This window comes from Trachurus japonicus, chromosome 14, assembly GCF_045865225.1.
Source record: "Trachurus japonicus isolate A0001 chromosome 14, Traja_1.0".
Taxonomy (NCBI): Eukaryota; Metazoa; Chordata; class Actinopteri; order Carangiformes; family Carangidae; genus Trachurus; species Trachurus japonicus.
In genome coordinates this window covers 31,203,247-31,222,535 of record NC_140920.1, presented here as the reverse complement: position 1 = coordinate 31,222,535, position 19,289 = coordinate 31,203,247, and the positions used below count along the sequence as shown (strand labels likewise).

At 41.7% G+C, this 19,289-nt stretch overlaps 3 protein-coding genes across 3 annotated transcripts; all 3 read right to left on the bottom strand.

Moving 5' to 3' along the window:
- Positions 1-689: 689 nt before the first annotated feature.
- Positions 690-2,146, bottom strand: or6at1 (odorant receptor, family 6, subfamily AT, member 1). The gene is made up of 3 exons (XM_085796917.1): positions 2,075-2,146; positions 1,323-1,985; positions 690-887 (listed from the first exon to the last, which is right to left on the bottom strand). The coding sequence occupies exons 1-3, from the start codon at positions 2,144-2,146 to the stop codon at positions 708-710; spliced, it is 915 nt and encodes a 304-aa protein (XP_085653043.1). The 3' UTR covers positions 690-707.
- Positions 2,147-9,937: 7,791 nt separating this feature from the next.
- On the bottom strand, positions 9,938-10,882 carry LOC146975055 (olfactory receptor 8G17-like). The gene has a single exon (XM_085796916.1). It carries the CDS (start codon positions 10,880-10,882, stop codon positions 9,938-9,940), a length of 945 nt encoding a protein of 314 aa, XP_085653042.1.
- Positions 10,883-17,511: 6,629 nt separating this feature from the next.
- On the bottom strand, positions 17,512-18,492 carry LOC146975054 (olfactory receptor 8G17-like). Its single transcript, XM_085796914.1, has one exon. It carries the CDS (start codon positions 18,460-18,462, stop codon positions 17,512-17,514), a length of 951 nt encoding a protein of 316 aa, XP_085653040.1. The 5' UTR covers positions 18,463-18,492.
- Between the last annotated feature and the right edge of the window lie 797 nt (positions 18,493-19,289).

Sequence of the window (19,289 nt, the reverse complement as noted above, 5' to 3'; positions counted from 1 at the left end):
AAGCAGCTGTGTGTCGGGGAGAGGAGGAAGACCAGGAGCTCAGCAGGGCCGCGGTGTGCAGGGTGCAGAGCACCCCGGTCAGGCTGCAGCTGGAAGCGGCTGTGTGTCGGGGAGAGGATCAGGGAGACTCGACGCGACACCGGTACCGGTAATAAGGACAGCAACACATTCTGTGCTTCTGTACTGTGCTTCTCTGAATCCTAGTGGGGCTTTTTTTCGGCAGACTGACCGGGGGTGGGGGGCAGCAGGGGCTGAATTGGTGAGTGTCTGTGGCTGAGCCATGGGCTGAGCAGCTCAGAGCGGTTACAACTATTTGTAGTTTCTAAGCGGAGGGGGTGGGGACGAGGCGGGTCGAGGAGGAGCAGGGGAGACGAGGGGATAGGATGGAGGGTACGAGCCAGTGGGAGCCGGACGGGGCGCGCGGCGCCCATTGGTCAATTTCTATGCAGGCCCACGGCTGATAGACTGAATGGATTTTTTTGGTTCTTTTTGCTATTTATATTGTGTATATCGGACCACAGGACCATAATCACTGTATAAACGATGTTAATAATAATTACCAATGCTCCAAATCGTAGACCATAGCTTTAAGTGTGGTTAAAAGATCGTAACCATCTTAATGCGACAGTAACTTCAGTTTGTGTTTGAGTTTGTCAGATGATTGATCATGAAAATAAATCAAATTCTTCCACCTGGTTTTGTGCAGGTTAGGAAGCAGAGGGACGGTTTTTGTCTCTGACGTCCTTTGTGACTGAAAGAGCAGCAGGTCTGAACCTGCTCAGGGTCCTTCTGATGGCCTCCTGGAGCTCCTTGTTCCTCAAGCTGTAAATCACCGGGTTCAGGAAGGGAGTGAGGGCTGAGTACAGCACAGATACCACCACACGGACCTGGAAGAGAGACATCTGATCTCACAATATTTTGATTTATAGTGATACAGGAGATCCATTTTTTTGTGTCTTTGGTCTTACAACACTGTGCAAATATTTTAGGGAGTAAAAGTCAAGTGGAGATATTTTTAAAAAATTAGGGTCCTGCCCTCACGTGTAAAATAATGTTTGAGCCAAATTGGAAGGGTTTCCCTCAGGGAATTCTTGGTTTACCCCTCTGTTTCCTGTCAGGTAGTTTGTTCCTGCATCTTGGAGAAAGTGCTTCAATTCTTCGAGACCACCTACTACCGTTCTGCTGGTCTCTGGATGTGGTCCTTCATGCATCTAGACTTGAGTTTTAAAAGGAGTCTGGAGTCCCAAAATGTTTGCACAGAGCTGTAGATGAGACCTGGGCTAAAGGTCAGAGCTGAAGTCAGATGATTCTGAGTCTCGTACCTCTGGGGAAAAGTTTCCCACCCTGTAGGAAATATAGACGAAGGAGGCGGAGCTGTAAGAGATGGACACCACGGTCAGGTGAGCAGCACACGTTCCAAATGCCTTCAGCCTCTGGGTGACTCCCATTCTGGACACAGAAACACCAATCAGGATGTAGGAGGTCAAGATCAAGACTCCTGTTGTCAGCAGCGCCACCAGGGCGAAGGAGATGGACACGATGTTGTCCACCAAGGTGTCGCCGCACGCCAGCCGCCTTACAGATGACGGGTCGCACCACCCGTGTCTGACCACATTCGGGCCACAGTATTGCCGCTGCCAGGCCATGATATTGGACGGCAGCGTGCAGACGGCGGCGAATCCCCAGGCTCCCACCACCAGGAGCAGCTGCACTGGGCGGGTCATGACGGCAGCGTACTGCAGAGGGTTGCAGATGGCCATGTAGCGGTCGTACGCCATGACGGTCAGGATGGCACGGCCGGTGACGGCGAACTGAACAAAGAAGTACATCTGGAGGAAGCAGCACGGGACGGAGATGGTTGTCACATTGGACAGGAAGGTGGACAGCATGTTGGGGATGGTGGTGGTGGTGTAGATCATGTCCACGAAAGCGAGGTTGTAGAGGAAGAAGTACATGGGAGATGTGAGTTTCTCATCAGTCAATGCCTGTGTGAGGAAGAAGAGGATGATGAAGATGATGATGACACTGACGATCTTCATCATACTTATTAGTTAATAGATGAGTGGAATTTTACCACCAAGATGATCATGCTGTTTCCTCCCAGGATGACGATGTAACCTAGCAACAGGATGACGAACAGGATCATTTTCTTCTGGTCGACGTTGGCGAGGCCCTGGATGATGAAGAAGCTGATGCCATCAGGCTGTGCGGTGTCGTTAACAGATCCAGATCTGTGACTGGTCGACAAAGGCAGGTGTGAATCTGAAGGAAAAAGTGAAGTGAGACAAAATCTACAATAATAAGTAGTAACATGCAGGCAGTTGGACAGGTTGTATTAGGATTACCTACAGAGGTGTATTATGTGAGCTGAGAGGTGTTTTTGTTGCTTTGGTTACCTTCAACAATAGGAACACCTCCAAAATAAGAAGAATTATATCATTATAATCTTCATGAAGGAGCTTCTGTTGGATTAGACTGACAGTTTTGACTTGGTGTCCCAAATAAAAGGATAAATCAAGCTGTTAAGTTACATTCTTAAAATTACATATTTAAAACATGAAAATAAATGAATACTTTAGAATAGACAGTCATACTATTTTTTTTTTTTTTTTCGAAAATGCACTGTTGCCCATAGAGTTGGAATAATTTTGTCTGTAGACACATTCCTCTTTTTGTCTTATTATAAAGGTTAATTGTGGTTTAATTTTCACTGTGATATGTTTGGTTGAATTAAAACTATAATTATTTATAACAAACACAATTTTAATATTGCACTGCAGTGTAGGCTAGTTTATGACATATTTCTGTTCAAACCATGAAAGGCTCTGTCAGGTTTCCAATATTTGTCCCCACCAATGTTAAACTTATTCCTATGCCCTTGGCTGGGCCATTAATGTTGATGCGGCGTGTTGCGTTAACGCAAGACTCTTATCGCGTGATAAGAAAATTGTCGCACGTTAATCTATTCAGTTGGGTCCACATCCAGCAACATGAGGATCAAGGGCCCTAGTTTCTTAGACCAGGTGAAGTCTAACATCAGCGCAGCTTCGCCACGCCAACGGGGTGTGGCCCAGGTCCATTTCGCAAGATTGGTGGGCCGCGCAGTCAGACTTAGACCAGCGCAGGGGGACAGCTCTCCATTTCGACACACCTCTACTTCGACACCCCGCTGTTCCGAAATACCCCCACTTCGAAACACCGCTGTTCCGACACCCCCCACAGCTGTCCAATGTCCAAGGTGCTGAACCGCGTGACTTTGTTTACACTCTGTGTTGTGGCTTGTCTGTGAAACGTGCGCTGCTCAGGGACTGGGCAGATCTGTCCCACTTGCTTTCTCCCCGACTCCGTTGTTGGAGATCTCCCACACAGTAAAAGAAATACACTCCCCCCCGCTCGAGCGCGGCCCGACCGGCTTGAGCTCACAGGGGCACGAGGCTGCTGCAGCCGCCGCTCGTGCTGACAGCTGACTGAGGGAGATGCTTTGGTTAGGCTTAGGCAATGAAGAAAGGAGTTGGTTAAGTTTAGTAAAAAGACCAGGTAGAGGCTAGACAGGCTAGAAGCATATTGAACATTATAAGTGATTAATATTAAGTATTTGCTTGTTTTGTTAATTATGCACATGATCCGTTTCGACCCCAAAAAGGATCAATGCGCACTGCGTGCTGGGGGTTTCCCCCAATAGCCTTTTCGGAGTAGCGGGGTCTTTAGAAAAAATAGAAAACCCCGCTATTACGATGAATGGAAGTCTATTGTCGGAAAGGCGGGGCTTCGGTGTAACCCCAGCGCAGCCCCTCCCCTCGTCCCTCCCACCGGCGCAAACGGCAAAGAGGGAGGAGAGAGGGCGGGAGGGAGACAGGAGGAGGAGAGAAAGGCGTGACGCGGGATTAACACAGCCGATTCAGATCTTCACCAATCAAAGGAGCTCCTCTCCTCACCTTTAACTGCGCGGCGGGTGATGCGCGCTGCAAGTTTGTCATTTTATACTTGGACATGGACGGAGGAAACAGCGACGCCAGAGGCCGAACCTCTCCCAGGAGGAAACAGCTGTTTTGGTCCGGAGGTCCGAGCTCAGAGTGACCGAATAATGAGTTTACTAATATACTTAACCAGGATTGATCTGATACACTGAGAACCGGTGCTCAGTGTAAGAAACAACAACTAATAAACTAATAAAGAAACTCACATTTATGCAAGATGAGAGGTGTAGGCTACACTAATGACAACATAAACAAAGACCATGTGGATGAAATCAGCGTAAAGGACGTGCTCTCTCTCTCTCCCTCTCTGTCCTCCTCTCTCTCTGTCCGTCTCTTTTTTTCTCTTTTTTTCTGTGATAGAGATGCTGAGTATACTGTAGTAGGCTATATACTGACTATCTGATACCGAGGCTGTTGTGGTGGGCTAAGAGAGATGATGATTTGTGTTTTGTTTTTCATTACGGCTGCGTGATGCGGTCACTCTCCGCTAATGAATTAATAAGTAAATAAATAAATAAAGCGATCATCACAAGGGCAGAGTGGTATGGCAGCGACATGCAGTCATCCACCCTCAGTCCTGCTTTTGGGACATCCACAGCTGCTTTTCAGTGCCAGTTCGTCCCTGCTGTGTTAATTCAGGTGGAGTTTCCTTTACGCACCGACAGCCTTTGATCTCTGCTTTGATCTGACGTCAGATGTGACGGGACAATCTATATAGATATAAATTAACGTGTTGATTCCGTTAGTTGCATTAAATAGTGGTTATTGTGGATATTTATTGCATTGAAATGTGTCTGGAACTGTGGAGATCTGCTTGTCAGGTCTTGGTGACGTGTGTGCACTGCAGGTCAGTCAGCCAAACTTCCACTGCACCTGCTGCGCTCCGCCCTGCGCTGAGATTAGACCTGGTTGGAGGTGGCGAGCTTTCAGCGCAACCTCGGCGGGACATTTTCGCACAAAACTTCCACTGCACCAAGCTGAATCTGTGACGCCTCCCCCTGCTGCGCGGCCACGCCTATCTCAGCGCAGCGCGATCTGCCAATCTTCCAATCTGACTTTGCGCTAGGCTGCGCTGGTCGAAACTTGCATTAGACCAGCTGCGCTACCTTGCGCCACCTGCGCTGCGCCAGCAAACTAGGGCCCAAAGTGTGCACTGCTCTATGCTATTTCGATCTGCCCTCCCGAAACACCTCCATTCCAACACCCTGCTGTTCCATGCCGATGCTGAGAGTGACAAAGTGACACCTGATGCTCTCTCTCACCCTCGTTATCTCTCTCTCTCTCTCTTTCTCTGTCTCGTGTTTAACAAAATAAAAAACTAAACACCAAAGTAAATCTTATTGAACAATTATTTTTCATTACCAATTTTCATTACTTGGATAGGTTACGCACTTTTTGAATGTCTTCTGCATAATTCAAATTTATCATTTTAATCTAGATTAGATAGATTTCCAATAGGCTCGACTACTCTAACAGTCTTCTGACTGGACTCCCCCGAAAAGTATCAAACAGATTTTAAAGTTCTGCTACTGGTTTGCAAATCACTGAATGGTTTAGGTCCAGAATACATGAATGACATGTTAGTCGAGTATAAACCCAGTAGAGCTCTGAGATCTACTGACTCAGGTCAGATAGTGGAGCACAGAGTTCAAATGGTGAAGCAGCATTTAGCTGTTATACTATATATATATATATATATATATATATAATATATTATATTATTCCAACTTTATGGTGAAGCCTGATAGCGTGACAGACTTGACCCACGGGTAGATTATATAAAAACATGATTTACAATCATCAACAGAGCGGCTCCAGAATGCAACACGTTACTTATTGCATTGGTTTGATTTTCTGATAGATACAAACAAACCTGCCCCATGTGCAACGTTCACAATCATTGGATAATGTTTTTGGTTTTTTGTGGAACAATATTGCAAATGCTTCGTGCAATACATCAGTTTTCTTTCTATGTTCATTATCCTTTAGTGTAAACGTAAACAAATGCAAATAATTAATAATTTACAGAACCTTAGCTTAGCTTAGCTTAGCTTTAAGGAAAATTTATGCAGAAAAATGGTGGTTTAGTTTTAAAAATGACTAAAACTAAATCTAAATAAAAATGTAATTTTAACTTTTTAATATTTAAAAACAACAATGACCAAAGTCAAGTGAATATCTGCAGAGCATAATCAGAATAATGCTTGTCCTATCTGCTTCTTCTAGTTAATTACCTCATCTGTGAGAATATCCACTGTACAGGAAACACAGCCTGTGTTTAGACTCATTTTGAATCCACACGCGATCAGTAAAACCTCATTAGATAATTACAATTCACAGCTATGATAAGGTAAGAGCATCTAATATCAGACTTTTATGCAAAAAGAAACAAATATGGCAACATGTGTAGCCCAATTAAAATGTTCATTTTAAATATCACTGTCTCCACACAGAGAAATCATGCAGCTTAGTCATACTGACTAACACAAACAGAAACTACAAACACACCTGTGATACAGGTCACTGCACAAACACTCACACACCTGTGGCAGTCTGACCAGAAACGTCAAACAGCAGAAGCTCCATTGCTCCTCAGCAGACGGATGAATAGATGGATGGATGGATGAAAGGAGACAAATCTGTTCCCAACAGATGATGAGCACAGAGCAACTACAACAATATCCTTTCAAGCCTGATTTCTAGGAAGAATTGTTGCCACACCTGAGCAGATGTATCCGACTGCTCTGTTACCTGAGTTCCATTGAGCTTTTTCAGGAGCTTGCAGCCTTTTTCTCCTCATAATGCAAATTATAATGAGAGTGAGGTTCATTAATTAAAGCTGCATTAAGAATATAAATTACAAACCAGAAAGCTAACAGACACAACTGGGATTTGTTTTTAGTCACCTTTGTAACTTAATTGGCTCTGTTGCCATGGTAATGCTATGTACAACTTCCTCATTATAGAAGCTTTTTCTCACTCTAATTGCTTTTGTGTGTGTGTGTGTGTGTGTGTGTGTGTGTTCTATGACTAGGGTCTTCATTAAATGGGTCATTGAAGAGCAGGGTGAAACTTAAAGGTTAAGGGTCAAAGGGATCTGAGCACCATCAGCCTCCATCAATCCTAAGCTTCAGTTTAGGTTTTCCTACATTTTCCTCAGTCATTAAAAGTTATTTTTTGTATAGGTGGTTTGTTTCTGCTGACGCACGAAGTTCAGATGGGAGGCAGGAAGTGGAGAACAGTAATTAGATGACAGACAGCCAGTGCATGAAAGCGTTGGATGAACTGAAAGTAACCGTTTAGCTCCCCAATATGTCAGTTTGGAAACTTGCACCAACATTTTTGGAGCTGTGAAGAGCCACCTCTGGGACCAGCGGGTCATCTTAGAGGTGAGCAGCCGGTCTCCTGAGATGATCAGCTGGTCAAACTCTCTTGTCATCCCAGGGAAGAAAGCGATCCAATGAATTTACCTGCTTAATTACTGTAATTGAACATTGTCCATCACTGCTCCCACTGACTTAGGGTGGAGGTTTTTAATTCACGACTGCCACCATTTTTCAGGAAGTTTTTTTTTTTTTTTTATTGTCCCCTTTATGTGTTACTACTTTACAGCTGTAGACTGCACATAACTTAGGCATTTGTTTTTCCTATCAGCAAATCCTTTCCTGCCTCCATCTGCAGTCGTGAACGTGCCACGAGACGTCACCTGCAAGCCACCTATTATCAAATAGGTGTAATGTGTATGTTGTTTTTTCATGTCACCTGATCTATATGGAGCATAATATAACCATGCATACTGAAATCCATATTATAGAGATAACAAATAAATCTGATTGTGATTCTGAAACACAACACACTGAATCTCGCCACCACAGGAGTCTTCAACTGTTTTACTCTGAGCTGCTTCGAGGAAAAGAGGCTGCAACTCATTGATTCGTCAAATATCAACAACTCCCCAAACATCTGAATGTCACATCACACACTGGAACATTAGCATTTCCAGAGGGGGATTAATTAAGTATTTGGTAATCAGTGTTACATAACAAACAGATTGTTCACTTCACTTTCCAAAAACAAACAAAAAAGGACACACAGCTCCAACCACCATTTAACTCACTGTATCCATGGCAACATATAACAGTTAACTGGTGTATTATATCTGTGTGTTTGATTTAGTGCTTTTAACTGAACTTTGATCCACATCCTTATACTTTATATCTTTACTAAAGGAAGGAATTCATGTCAAGAAAAAGAGGGAAAAGAAGCAAGTTTTATAGAGTTTCAATCATCATTTTTTAAAAATTTGATAATACCAACACAAAACCACATACATTGTCTAATTTGACCTTTTATTATACATAATTCTTTGGATAATATAACTTATTTATCTATTTACTTATATGAACAATATGATTCATAGGACTCACATCCTGAAATGTATATAGTTATCTTATTTAACTTTTGTATTTATCATTATGTCCCACTTAATATTAGTCAGTGATTTTGATGAGCAGGTTCTGACTTGTATCATTTTTACACACGTTGGTACAATTGGTACATTCATTCTTCTCATTCATGTGAAAATCACAGGTTCAGTTGAATCAGTGGTAAGTGTCTTGTTTGTCAGCTGTTAAATAACAGAGTATTTCCTGGGACTTGGGGCTGTAGATGATGGGGTTCAGGTTGCAAGGCACCATGTTGGAGAGAATTGTGGAGATCTTCTTGTACTCGGCATGCTGTAGGAACACATGGTGGGATACAGGCGCATGTGAGTGAAGGTGAGTCTGAAGAGCTTGAACAGCAGGGTGTTGTCACAGTAGCCTACAGGTTTCTGAACAGCCACCAGGACAAAGGCCAGATCCCACTTGTAGTCAGCCTAATCAGCATCTTATCGGCCATTATAGTGGCATAGCACAGGGTCATGTTTGTAATGTGTTGCTCAGAAATTAGTTAGTTGAGTTACTATCAATTCAAAGGCAAACAGCACAAAAATAAAATAAATCCTACTCATCTAAGGTTCATTTGTGCAGCACCAATTGATACCACATTATCACAAGACTGTGAAATCTGAGTTATATCACATAGGAAAAATATGTATAGACATATATGTAAGGAGACAATTTCTCTTTCAAATGATCTGATTTCCTATGTGAATTACATGCAAGCAATCAGTTTCATGATAAAATAAATTAAAACAAAGGAGGAGTGTACTCTGAAATACAATAGACAAAATAGACTAGACTACAGTAACGGTCTTCTGACTGGACTCCCCCAAAAAAGTATCAAACAGCTGCAGCTCATTCAGAACGCTGCAGCTCGAGTTTTAACCAGAACAAAGAGATCAGATCACATCACCTCAGTTCTGAAGACCTTACATTGGCTCCCAGTCAGCTACAGAATAGATTTTAAAGTTCTGCTACTGGTCTACAAATCACTGAATGGTTTAGGTCCAGAATACATGAATGACATGTTAGTAGAGTATAAACCCAGTAGAGCTCTGAGATCTACTGACTCAGGTCAGATAGTGGAGCTCAGAGTTCAGACCAGACATGGTGAAGCAGCATTTAGCTGTTACGCTGCACACAACTGGAACAAACTACCAGCAGAACTGAAATCAGCCCCAACTGTAAGCATTTTTAAATCCAGGTTAAAAACATTTCTCTTTTCACATGCTTATAGCTGAGCTCTTTTTAAGAACTTTAAACTTTATCTATTTTATTTTATTCTTCTTTGCTCCTGCTTTTAACTGTGTTTTTTTGTTTTTATGCTGTTCTTTTTTTTTTTTAAGGTTTTGTCTTTATGTAAAACACATTGAGTTGCCTTGGTATGAAATGCGCTATATAAATAAACATGCCTTGCCTTGCCTTACAATGAGGCTGTTTAGTCTGACTTTGATCATTTTATAGCAAATATTTCTGTTTCTGCTTCCACATTTGGATGTTAATTTAAAAATTCCCATGTCAGAAAAATGGTGGAACCAGTTTGGATCTCAACAACCTTGACAAGGATTTGCAGATCTCTGCTGACTGAACGCCATAGATAATAGGGTTGAGGCTGCCTGGGATGATGTGAAAGAGAATGGCTGAAAGTTTCCTGTAGTCTGAATACTGAGGGAAACGATGCAGTATAATGACGATAAACCCACTAAGGAGCATGATCACATATACAACCAGATGAGTGCTGCAGGTCTTTAAGGCTTTACTGTTCAGAGACTTGTTCTTACTGGTCAGACAGACCACAGTTATCTTAGTATAGGTGAGGATGACACTGCCTATAGAGGCTGTTAACAAGACCACAGTGAAAGTGAGGCCATAGACATTATTAATAAACACACTCTCACAGGACAGTTTGAACAAGGAGGGGTTGTCACAGTAAGGATTTGTAATCATAGTCCTGCATCGGTTCAGTCTTATGGTCAGACCCAGCAGAATCCCGACCAGAACAAAGGCCACTCCCCAGGCAGAAACCGTCAGTTTGATCACCATCTTGTTGCTCATTATGGAGGCATAACGCAGGGGATTACAGATGGCTACATATCTATCAAAGGCCATAATCATGAGCACAGTGTGAGTGGTGGTACCGAACATGTGTGTGGTAAAAGCCTGGACCACACACTCATAGTAACTGATGAGACGTTCTGAGGGAGGCAGCAAGATGTCTACCAGCAGCCGGGGAACCATGATCGAATTCCCAACGATGTCATTAAATGGCAGGTTGCAAAATAGTAAATACATTGGCTGGTGAAGGTTTTTGTCAGTGAACACTAAAAAAGCAATTCCCGCGTTCACAAACATTATAAAAATGTAGGAGAAAAAAAGAAAGAGAAAAACAGGGTAGACCGAGTCCTGGGGGAGATTCAAACCCTCAAGCTGCAGGGTGAGGCTGTTGAGGGTGTAGTTTTCCATCAGCCTGGAAGAACCAAAAAACAGACATCACAGATATTCTCGATGACAGAAATGACAAAAAAATCTAAGTGAGCTGTGTGATTTGACAAGAAAATGACCTTTGAAGTGACAAAATAAAAAAAAAAAAACAAAGAGGAATATAATCACACATTTAGATTTTTATCAAAATTGTCATTATATTATACATTGTCAGTACCTGCCTTCTGAGTCCCCTGGTTCACTGCTCTTTTTCTTTCTTGTGTCTTTGTTGGCAGTTGATATCCAACAGAGAAGATGTCTCCCTTTGTTGAAGATTTATATAGGTACAGTTTTAATCCCAGGGGACTCACGCAGTGCCAATTCAGATGACGTTGTGGTATCACGATTACATGATAATGTATGGCAGTATGTAACTTTAGGCTCTGAAACAAATCTTTGTTATTACTTCTTGTATGTTAGCTGATCTAAGCTCATAATGTTTGACTGATACCTGATGGGCAGAGATGACTATGACTTACAGAAAGGTGAATGTACCTAATTACATGTTTTATAAAATATGTAAGTAAACATTTGCCATATCAAGATTAGCTAACTTTAGCTTCAGCCTAGGTATCATGAGTAAACATGAGAGTCCTGGCATGTACATATGATGAGAAGGCAATTGAAAGTACTGCGACATTGTTTATTTAAAATATTCAGCTTTGTGGTATATTGATGTGTTGATGAAAAGAAGGGATCACCACCGACACGTCTTTTTTTGCATACAAAAAGGAGTTTATTACAAGAAAAAGAACAGTGTCAAAAGAATGCAGAATCGTGGAGCATCTCTGGTGCCAATATGAGATCTCTCTCTCTCCTGGCCCCAACCCCAAACCTTATATACGTTTTCTAAAACTCCACGTTTTTCCAATATAAGGATATACTGTCGTCTTGACCAGGATGGTCAGACAAAGACAGGATCTAAAAACAACAACAAACACATAAGGTGTCAAGTATCCCCAAAAACTATGACCCACAGAGATGGGTGAATGACAAGGAACACATTTCTCAGGGTACATTCCACACTACTACTAAACACCTAATCTACACATCTTTATAAATGCTGTAAATGTATGCGTGTGCCTTTCTCTCTTGTAACATCTGAATTTATTTATATTTATTCTATTTGACTATAAACTGTTACTTATCACAAATAAAGTTCCTATCCATATGGTGAGTGACCTCTGACCCATTCCTTAACTTTTAGGCTAAGAAAACACCATTAAGAACATAAGATAATTCAAGATATTAAAGCATATAAATTCAGGTGGGTAATATACTACAGCTTCAAGAGGGATTTAATGAGAGTAAAGTACTACTGAAACATGTATACTGCTTGATTGTGTTGTTGAACTGCCTCTAGGGGGCAGTCAATGTACTGAGAGATAAAAGTTGTTTTAAAGGGGAACTCTATGGGCTCTATTTTCGTGAACTAGGTGCAGGCGGGGCGAGTCAGCCCTGCGCCTCGCCTTCGCTTCGCCAACGGGGAGTGTCCAGGAGCAGTTTGCAATTTTCCTTCGAAGCGCAGAGGGGCGCATCCCGCCTACTTCCCTCCCACCGGCGCAAATGGCATAGGGGGAGGAGAGAAGGCGTGGAGTGGGTTTGACACAGCCGAGTCAGATCTTCACCAATCAAATGAGCTCCTCTCCTCGCCTTTAAATCCGCCGCGCGCGAGAGGCGCACGTTTGATTTCACCGTGGAAGAGGGAGGCAAGACCTCACAGGCAGGTTTCCACAGTTCCAGGCACATTTAGATGGAATTAATAATCACAATAATCAGCACATACATGTATTGTATATCTATATCGATTGTCCCGTCACACTGATGACAGATCAAAGGCTGTCGGCACGTAATGGAAACTCGACCTGACTGAATTAACACAGATGAAAGATGAGGATGGATTACTGCTGTGTTGACACTACACACTGTGCCGTTGCAATGATCTGCTATATTTAAAGAGTTCATTTGCAAAAGCAGATAAGTGCCATTTGAAAAAAATGAGCTGAGGCTTTGTAATTATTCTTTGCATGGTGTTGTTTTCAATAAAACTTTATTTTTTTGAGATATGTCTGTTTTGTTACATCTCAAAGTCACTCAACTTTGGTTTGACTGATATCACCTTATGTAAATAAAAAATAAAAAATGAAGATTCTAGAATTTAAAAAAAAACGGAGTTATCTGCTTTTGCAAATGAACTCTTCATTTATTTATTTACTTATTGATTTATTGAGCCGCATCGTCACGCGACCATAACAAATAAAACTGAAAACAAATAAACTATCATCTCTCACAGCAAGTGAGAAGGGAGGAAACTGATGTTCTGGTCCGGTCCAAGCTCGCAGTGTCCGGTCGCGCGAACAGACCTCAGGGGCTGATGATGCAAAAGTAGTCTGGGAGGGAGGAGGTTATGATGTTATCCAGGTTTGCTCTGACATATTGAGAGCTGTTGCCCAGTAAAAAAAAACAAAAAACAAAACACACACACACCTTTTCCATTAATAAAGACACTCATATTTAGTAACCTATATTTAAACCCGTGTGCACAGATCACAACATAAACAAACAGCTGTGCGTAAAGGAGGCATCACGGAGCGTCTCTCTTTTTCTTTTTTCTTTAGAATTTACCTGAGATGGGAGATGTGAATATCTGCTCACTATCTGATGCCGAGGCTGTTGTGGTTTGCTGTGAGAGATGATAGTTTATTTGTTTTCAGTTTTATTTGTTATGGTCGCGTGACGATGCGGCGCTGGCCCCTAATAAATCAATAAGTAAATAAATAAATAAATAAATAGCTGATCATCGCAACGGCACAGTGTGTAGTGTCCACACCTGCTCTTGGGACATCCACGGCTGCTTTTTTGTCCCTCCCTGGTTTCATCTGTGTTAATTCAGTCAGGCTGAGTTTTTCCATTACCCAAGCCAACAGCCTTTGATCTGTCATCAGTGTGACGGGACAATCTATATAGATATACGTGTATGTGCTGATTCAGATACAATAAATAGGGGTTATTGTGATTATTATTATTATTATTATTATTATTAATTGCATTTAAATGTGCCTGGAACTGTGGAAACCTGCCGGTGAGGTCTTGGTGACGTGGGCTCACTGCGCGCTGGACAGTCAAAATACCAGTCCGCTGGCTGCGCTGCGCCTTGTGCTGAGATTAGACCAGGTTGGAGCTGGCGAGCTTTCGGCGCACTCGCCGCGCGGTCTATCTGCAACAAATTGTCACTGCGCCACGGTGAATCTGTCGACATCTCCCCCTGCTGCGCGACCACTCCCATCTCGGCGCACAGCAGTCTGCCAATTTACCGAATCCGCTGCGCACCTTGTTGCACTGGAGGAAAATGCCACTGCGCCAGCTGCGCCAGGGCTCGCCTCGCTGCGCCCCCCTGAGTTGCGCCAGGAAAATAGGGCCCTATAAGTCCGGTCTCCTCTGTTTTGCTAACCCTCCTTTTGGCCATGTGCATTTGTTTTCAACGAAGCCGGCGGGAAATCAATCCATTGAGCGCTGGATAACGTTATTTATCATATACGATGTTACCATGTGTATATTTGTGTAGTCCTATCTGCATGGGCGGCTGAGGGGTGAAGCCTTCCCAAATGTTATGCAGGAAAATTGTGAAAATTACCTCTCTCTGAAAAATTATGGCAATCACAGTGTTTCCCATACGTTCAAGAATAGATTTTTTGGCTTTTGGCTCGACCAACGCAATATCGTTCCGTTCATTGATCTCCGCATAGCGTTGTTTCTCTGTTATTGGCGTTCACACACAGAGAGAGAGAGAGAGAGAGAGAGAGAGAGAGAGAGAGAGAGAGAGAGAAGCGTGCATGCATGACAGCAGTGCGCGGTAAAAGCGAAACACACATGGTCTGATCAACCCCCCCCAATCGATGGGACGATCCGGTTGCCCCATACCGGTGCGCTTGTTCTTCTTGTCAGACAAAGATTCTCCCTCTGTTTTTCTACTGTTTCCCATGGAGCCCTGCCCCATTTCAAAGGTGAAAGAAGCCCGTGTGTGGAAAGACGTTGCGTCCAGGATGTAGAATGTGTGTTATAGAACAGAAACACACATTTCAGGACTGCTGATTTGTATCCACCCAGCGGCCTCTATGCTGTGTGTCAATCCCCCCTCTCACTTTTTCTCCCTCTCCCTGCCTCACTCAAGCGGTCCTTTAAAAAAAAAAAAGCCAGAGAATACAAAACAAATAACACTGACTCTTCGGCACACAGGGTGGCCAATCAGATTTTAGGGGGGGTGGGTGCCCCCCTGTGCCACCATGGAAGACCCGCCCCTGTCTATGCAGGAAAAACCCTGATATTATATCTATAATTGTCAGCCACTATACACAATTTGTACCAGCTACCGTGGAAAACGGTTGATGTCAGCGGCAGTTTCAAACGCTACATACAGCTACCCAGAAGCACTTGCAAACTTCTTAAAAGTCTTAACTTAATTGGTGTCTCCTTTCATTTTCTTCCCATTGGTTGATAAGATATTTTCATCCGTTCTATTATGTTTGATAGTATTTTATGCTTTAAATTTATTTTATTTTACTTGTATTTAATTCAGTGATTCTTTTGCGTACCACTAGAGGGACCCCGTGTACCATTAGTAGAATCACTGGTCTAGTGTGTTGGTGATAATTAATACATGTTCACCTGTGTTTTCACCATGACTGGGAACCACCAAAGCATGAGTGGAGACATCCAGCTCACGTCCCAACAAACCTCTTTGGGAAAGTCACACACAGTTCATCATAATGTGTGTCTTTCTAGTTCTAGAAAAGTGGTTAAAGGCTTTATTGATAAATCAGGCAATAACTTTGTATGATACAACAAAGGAATGGTAATGACTTAGGGAAGCTCTGCAGACACAGTCACCACCACACATGAGAAGAAGCCCATAGATGATGAAGCAGGATTTTCTTTTGTCTTTTAGGAAAATTCTAAAGATTGTACTTTTAAATGTTTCAAATGATTGTAGTTAGCAGCTCATTCTACTACAATTCCTTTGTTTTGGTTTATTTGCCTTGTGTTAGTCAACTGGACTAAGACTTATGGCCTTGAGATGACCAAAGTTAAAAGGTGGTAATCATATTTCTATTTTATTTAACTGTCATACTATTATTCTTGTGGGCATGGCAGTATTATTCATATTTTTCATTTTACTAGAGCAGTTTGTGATTGCAAGTGGATGCCATGTTAGTTTGATTAAGACTAACAAAACAGCAGGCCATGTTGCTAATGATTAACAGAACACTTATTTTTATTTTATTAATCTTCTTCAACAGGTAATGAGATAGGAGTGTATTTTGCTGCAAAAGCACAATTTTGCCATAAAGCCACAATCCAGAAGTGTGAAACATTTAGATCTCCCACATGACTCTACCACCCACATACACAACACAGAGAACTAGACCAGCCAGGAGCGCAAGCTGCAAGCTAAAGAAAAAAAATAAAAAGAGGGTGACATAGCCCCATAAAAGCAAAGTGAAACAGAGAACTTAGTACTCTTATTCAGGATTATTGCACAGAAACTTCAAATGCAATGATGCTCACTACAGTATTATCTTAAAATGGATAAATGTTTAGAATTGACAATGAAAGGAATTTTCACATTATTTACTGGTAATTGTAACTGTGATAATAATTTAATGATGAATAATGTTCATATAATTGTTGGGTTTTACTGGATATAATTCCACATATTTTGAAATATATATATATTTTATGTGCTTCATTTACATCATGATAATAGTGAGAACAGTACTATGACATTGTTGTTCTTATGTGACATTAATACTTGCTGGAAGTTGTCATGGGATAACCTGTAGGAAAATCCATCAGAATGCAAAATGTCATGTCAATTATAATTTGTTTAGTCTTATATCCTAATTCTCAGAATTTACCCCTATTCATGCACACAAAAAAGTGAAATTAGGTTACATCCAAATGTTCAGAAGCTTATGAAATGTAGGTAGACAGATAAATCTACTTGACATTAGTTTATAGATTTGATTGAGAACAGGTTTGACAGGTAAAAGAAAACAACATTGATGTGTAGATTATTAACATTAATGTCTTCAAATTAGCATGTTTCACTTACATGAACTCAATGTATATGCATATTAAAATGTGAAAAACTGAAATCATTAAATAAGGTGGACTGTTGGAAATGCAACCAGGAGAAGAACTGGAGAGCAAGATCTATTCCTCCTGCAAAAATGTGCCATTTATGCTCATCTCATGTTGTCACAGTATAACCAATTGGATGTTGACAGTGTCAATCACTGTTTTTTCGTTTATCCAGTTTCCTCCGCAGCAAAATTGTTTTGCAAGTGTTGGGCCAGAAATTTCTGGACTAAAAATTGGCTCCACAATGGTTGCTAAAATATAAAGGATTTGCTCCTTTATTTTTAAAAATACACCTTATTACCAGTATCATAATTGTTACTGCAAAGCCATTACCAGGTATCCTATAAATAATTACCATGGTATTACCCTGCCCTTCTCTAATAATATATTACTCCTTCAAACCTTCTAGGCATAATTTGTATACATTTTAAGTTCTTTGTGTTAATTAAGTTACAAATACATCTTGGAAACTATTTTTTTAATGATGGCAGAAGCCTCTTGAACTCAAACAACCTAGACAGGAATTTTCTTATTTCTTTAGACTGCACACCATAAATGACAGGGTTTAGGCTACAAGGGACGATATGAAACAAAATGGTACAAAGCTTTCTGTAGCTCAAGAACTGAGGGAAGCGATGAAGAGTAATGATGGAGATTCCATTGATCACCATGATTAGATACACAAGCAGATGAGTGCTGCATGTCTTCAAGGCTTTACTGTTCAGAGACTTGTTCTTACTGGTCAGACAGACTACTGTAATCTTAGAGTAGGTGAGGACAATGCTGCCTATAGAGGCTGTGAACAGGCCCACAGTGAAAGCAATTCCATAGATGTTATTGATAAACACACTCTCACAGGAAAGTTTAAAGAGTGCAGCATTGTCACAGTAAAAGCTTCTGATCAGAGTCCTGCACCGGTTCAGTCTTATGGTCAGACCCAGCAGAATCCCGACCAGAACAAAGGCCACTCCCCAGGCAGAAACCGTCAGCTTGATCACCATCTTGTTGGTCATTATGGAGGTATAACGCAGAGGATTACAGATGGCTACATATCTGTCAAAAGCCATAATCATAAGCACAGTGTGAGTGGTGGTACCGAACATGTGTGTGGTGAAAGCTTGGACCACACACTCATAGTAACTGATGAGACGTTCAGAGGAAGGACGCAGCATGTCTATGAGCAAACGAGGAAAAAAAATACAGTTTCCCAGGATGTCACTTAGTGGCAGGTTGCAGAAAAGCAGATACATTGGCTGATGAAGGTTTTTGTCCATGAAAATCAGAACAGTGATGCCTACATTTGTAATGATTATAAACACATAGGAAAATAAAAGGGAAAAAAACACTGCCTGTTTTGAATCCTTTGCGACATTTAACCCCTCCAGCTGGAGGATGAAGCTGTTGTAGGTGTAGTTTTCCATCAACCTAAAAGATCAAACCAGTGACGTTAATTCAACAGTTAATGTCATGAAATCTGTTAACAAACAGTTTCTGAATTAAAACATCAAGCTCAAGAGGCAGATCAATTGCACAGTATATAGTTTCTGCCAAAACAAAACATGCATATCTAACCCCCTCCACTGACAGTATGTTCTGTGTATCCTATTCTGATTGTATGTTGAGTTACCTCCTTACAATCACAAAAGTATCACTTTAGCAGGTTCAACAAATGAAGGCAACAACATTGAAGGCTGAAGAGATAAATGTTCTTCACAAATGTTTTAACTTTTAAACTACAAACACTCTGAGAGAACCAGATAAAAAGTTTGAAAGAAGAAACGTCTTGTAGATCAGCAATACCCACTTGATTTCAGTCTTGCATTTCTTTATTGCACGCTCCCATGCACAGCAAATACTGTTCATCAGCTCTGATCCAGCCCTCTGTTGCAGTGTTTATATACGTACATGATTGCATCTTTAGGGGAATCAGTTATTTATTTTTTTACCTTTGGTGAAGTATGATGCAACCAGGGTTCAAAATTAGCGGTCGCCAGTCGCCAGTGGCGACTAACTTTGATGCTTTGGCGAGTAAAGGAAGCCGGCTGACTGGCCACTCTGGGGAGTGAAAAAAATCCAACTACTTTGTTGTTGTTACTGTCCCTCCCGACCCGGCTGTGACGCCTGGGTTGTGAGCCGGTGTCGTGCAGATCTTAAAGCTCACAACATGCCGTAGCTATAGCAATGATTTGTGACTGATTACAACGGTGTGTATTCCTCTCTCTTCAGTCTGGTGTTTGGCTGCACTTTC

Bases quoted from the DNA above. Each gene is read 5' to 3' on its own strand.
- or6at1 (XM_085796917.1), bottom strand. From the start codon at position 2,146: ATGATCCTGTTCGTCATCCTGTTGCTAGGTTACATCGTCATCCTGGGA. The intron at 1,986-2,074 runs GTAAAATTCCAC...TTCCTCACACAG, and splicing joins ACAGCATGATCATCTTGGTG to GCATTGACTGATGAGAAACT. The intron at 888-1,322 runs GTACGAGACTCA...TCTCTCTTCCAG, and splicing joins TGGGAAACTTTTCCCCAGAG to GTCCGTGTGGTGGTATCTGT.
- LOC146975055 (XM_085796916.1), bottom strand. From the start codon at position 10,882: ATGGAAAACTACACCCTCAACAGCCTCACCCTGCAGCTTGAGGGTTTG.
- LOC146975054 (XM_085796914.1), bottom strand. From the start codon at position 18,462: ATGGAAAACTACACCTACAACAGCTTCATCCTCCAGCTGGAGGGGTTA.